The 4,263-nt window shown below is 39.0% G+C and overlaps 1 protein-coding gene across 1 annotated transcript; it reads left to right on the forward strand.

Annotated features, from left to right (window-relative positions):
- Positions 1 to 441: 441 nt before the first annotated feature.
- LOC145793404 (uncharacterized) lies at positions 442 to 3,781 on the forward strand. The gene is made up of 7 exons (XM_082876225.1): positions 442 to 452; positions 526 to 763; positions 868 to 1,167; positions 1,222 to 1,294; positions 2,179 to 2,795; positions 3,389 to 3,487; positions 3,560 to 3,781. The coding sequence occupies exons 1-7, from the start codon at positions 442 to 444 to the stop codon at positions 3,779 to 3,781; spliced, it is 1,560 nt and encodes a 519-aa protein (XP_082732351.1).
- Positions 3,782 to 4,263: the final 482 nt, after the last annotated feature.

Here is a 4,263-nt window from a genome sequence, read left to right on the forward strand (position 1 = left end):
TGTTTTCTTAAGCCTAGGGTTAATATTAGTTTATATATTTATTATTACTTTTTTTTATAACTTTAGTATTGGAATAATTTGGCATGGTTTGTAACCGTACTTTATTTAAGTTATTTTGACTAGTTGTTGCTACCTTAATGTTGAGGTATTGGTTAGTTATGAAATTTATGGTGGATGGTTTGGTTAGCGTTTAGTTTTTTTGTTTCACCCCTAGGATTTAGATGATGGAATATTGATTGGGGTTTAGACCTAATTTGATATTTAATTGTCCGAATTTTGGGGTGTGACAGTTTGATATCAGAGCTCTAGGTTACCCTAGACTTGTGAGAGTTTAGGTGATTCTCGGATTGTGGAAATATGGGTTAGCTGGTAAAGTTTGGTGGTTAAGTTTATTCTAAGTAGTTTTGAACGAATTCTTTTTGTGTGTTTAACTTGAAAGTGATGGCTGGAAGGTATCTTTAATCATTTTCCAAAACCTATTAGAATACTATTTGATACTGGTGCCTCTGATTCTTTTATATCTAGACAGTTTGTAAAAAGAGAATATATTGTAACTACCTCCTTGTCTAGACCTATTCGTGTTGAGACCCCTTTAGGAGGGGCAGTTACTCTTTATGAGATGTGTAAAGATTTTGAGATTGAGTTTGCAGGTAGAGTCTTGTATGCGGACCTAATTGGGTCAGGGTTTGAAGGGTTTACAATTATTTTGGGTATGGATTGGCTGCGAAAACACTTTGTGACTCTAGATTGTCCTGGAAGGATTGTAAATATAGATATTCCTAGTATGCAATGGCTTACCCACACTTCTAGCAATGAAGAAGAGTCGGTGATGACGAGTTTTCTGTGCTCAATAGAAATCCCTAGCAGGATATTAGTGAGGTAGATGTGGTGCGTGAGTTTGAGGATGTCTTTCAAGAGATACCTGGACCTCCACCCCAACGGGTAGTAGTATTTCGCATTGACCTAGTGCCGGGAACTACACTGATTTCTAAGGCGGCATACAGAATGGTGCCTAAGGAGCTTGTGGAGATGAAAAAGCAGCTGGAAGAGATGCTTCAGAAAGGGTTCATTCGTTCAAGTAACTCCCTGTGGGGAGCACCTGCGATCTTTGTCTCCAAGAAAGATGACACTCTCCGCATGTGTATAGATTATAGAGAACTGAACAAGGTGACTATCAAGAACAAGTATCCGCTACCTAGAATTGATGACTTGTTTGATCAGTTTAAGGGAGCAGCCATGTTCTCTCAGTTTGATCTCAGAACGGGTTACCATCAGATGGGTGCATCAGAGGAAAGTATACTGCTTACTACTTTTCGGACCCGATATAGGTTGTACGAATTTCCTGTAATGCCTTTTGGTTTGACGAATGCTCCTGCCTATTTCATGGACTTGATGAACAGAATTTTTCAACCGTATCTAGATAAGTTTGTGATTATCTTCATAGATGATATCCTGGTGTATTCTAAGAATAAGGAGGAACATAGAGAACACTTGAAAGTCGTGTTGCAAACTTTGAGGGAGTAGCAGTTATACGCTAAGTTCAGTAAGTGTCACTTTTGGGAGAAAAAAGTTCGATTTTTGGGTCATGTTGTATCCAATCAAGGGATAGTGGTAGATCCTGAGAAAGTTGTTGCGGTCAAAGAATAGAAGCAGCCCACGAACCCTACAGAGGTGAGAAGTTTTTTAGGACTAGCTGGTTATTACAGAAGATTTATAGAGAAGTTTTCCACTATTTTAGTACCCATGACCAAGTTGACCTGCAAGAATGTGAAGTTTGTATGGACAGATGATTGTGAGAAAGCTTTCCAGGAGTTAAAGCAGCGGTTAACTACAGCTCCGGTGTTAACTATACCGGTACAAGGGGAAAAGTTTGTAGTGTTTACTAATGCAAGTGGAACTGGGTTGGGATGTGCGCTGATGCAGCATCAGAAGGTTGTATCTTATGCTTCTCGATAGTTAAAACCTCATGAGAGACAATACCCTACTCATGACTTAGAGTTGGTATCAGTTATTTTTGCATTGAAAGTGTGGCGACACTACTTGTTTGGGGAGCACTTTGAGTTGTACACAGATCACAAGAGTCTCAAATATCTCTTTTCTCAAAAAGAGTTGAACATGAGGCAACAGAGGTGGGTTGAATTCGTCAGTAGTTATGATTCGAGATCCTTTATCACCCAGGAAAAGGAAATGTGGTCACTGATGCACTTAGTCGACAACATGGGATTATAGCTTCTTTGATGATTCAAGAATGGAAGTCCTTGGAGTTAATTTCGATACATGATGTTCAACCAATAGAGAGTAATGAAAGGGCAAACATTGGTAGTTTGACCGTACAGTCGACGTTACTAGGTAAAGTTCGTCAGATGCAGAATTTAGAAGGGTTTCTCGTCAGCAAGCTCGATGACCTTGTAGTGGATTTGATCGATGATTGTCCTACTGATTGGTCTATGGACTCAGATGGGAGATTGCGATTCAAGGGCATGTTAGGTGTACCTAACATTGTTGAATTGAGAAAAGAGATTGTGGATGATGCCCATAGGTCCCAATATACCAATCACCCTGGTGGGACTAAGATGTATCATGACCTGAAGATGACGTTTTGGTGGGAAAGTATGAAGAAAGACGTAGGAGAGTATGTTTCTCGATGTTATGTGTGTCAGCAGGTTAAGGCAGAACACCAACGACCGTTTGGACTTTTGCAGTCTCTTGAGATTCCTACTTGGAAATGGGAGTACACCTCTATGGATTTCGTGGATGGATTGCCACGGTCTAAGCGTGGCAATGAATCTATTTGGGTAATAGTGGATCGACTCACCAAGTCTGCTCATTTTATTCCTATCAATGTTCATCGAACTGTGGATAAACTAGCTAGGCTGTATATTCGAGAGGTGGTGCGACTTCATGGCGCACCGGTTTCTATAGTTTCGGATCGTGATCCGTTGTTTATGGCAAAGTTTTGGAAGAGTTTTCAGCATGCTTTGGGTACTAGGTTAGACTTGAGCACGGCTTTCCATCCTCAGACAGATGGGCAAACTGAGTGGGTAAATCAGATCTTGGAGGATATGTTGAGAGCTTGTGTCCTCGATCTTGGTGGTAGTTGGGAAGAACACTTGCCATTGGTGGAGTTTGCTTTTAATAATAGTTATCACTCCAGTATCGAGATGACACCTTTTGAGGCTTTGTATGGGAGGGGCCATGTCGATCACCTGCATGTTGGATGGAGGTAGGAGATGCTCCATTGTTAGGGACAGAGTTGGTGAAAGAGACCACGGAGAAGGTGAACATTATTCGGGAACGTGTTAAGACTGCACAAAACCGTCAGAAGAGTTATGTTGATAGAAAATGTAAGGGGGTTGAGTTGAATGTTGGAGATTTTGTGATTTTGAAGGTTTTGCCGATGAAGGGTATCATGCGGTTCGGAAAGAGGGGAAAATTGGCGCCTAGATTTGTGGGACCATATGAGATCACTGAGAGGATTGGTAATGTGGTTTACAAATTAGCTCTACCACCTGCTTAAGCTTTGATTCACAATGTGTTCCATGTATCTTTATTGCGGAAGTGTGCACAAGACCCTTCCCAAGTAGTATCACCAGAAGTGTTGGAGATTAGTGATGATGTAACGTATGTGGTGCAACCGGTTACTATTCTAGATCGGGATGTAAAGCAGTTGCGACGCAAGAAAGTGAACTTGGTGAAAGTGCAATGGAGCGAAGATGAGAACGATATTACCAGGGAGTTAGAAGAGAAAGTTTGGCGTATGCACCTGGAACTTTTTGCTTAGTATTCTCTCCTATCGAATCTCGGGACGAGATTCTTTTGAGATGTGTATATTGTAGCGACCTTGATTTTCCGTAAGTCATTATTTAGTATTATTACTTTATTTTATTTTTTTGTCTTTATTAATTACGTAGTTACATGATAATTTAATGTGATATTTAATAAATTTAATGTCCTGATTAATTAATTTAATGTGTTATTTAATTATATATAATTAATTCAAATATTTATATATGTATATTTGTTATATAAAAAAAAAGTGTTATATATATATATATATAATCTTATATTTATATTGATATATATTATAATTATATTGTATTATATAATATAATATTATATAATAGTCATATTAGATTAGAATAGGAAATTAGGTTATTTAAACTTATGTCGTTATGTGGAGAATTTCAACACAGCAGCCGCCGAGTGTGTGTGTGTGTGTGTGAGAGAGAGAGAGAGAGAGAGAGATTGAGAGAGAATAGAAAG

This window comes from Camellia sinensis, chromosome 6 (genome assembly GCF_055761805.1).
Source record: "Camellia sinensis isolate YWXY chromosome 6, ASM5576180v1, whole genome shotgun sequence".
Classification (NCBI taxonomy): Eukaryota; Viridiplantae; Streptophyta; class Magnoliopsida; order Ericales; family Theaceae; genus Camellia; species Camellia sinensis.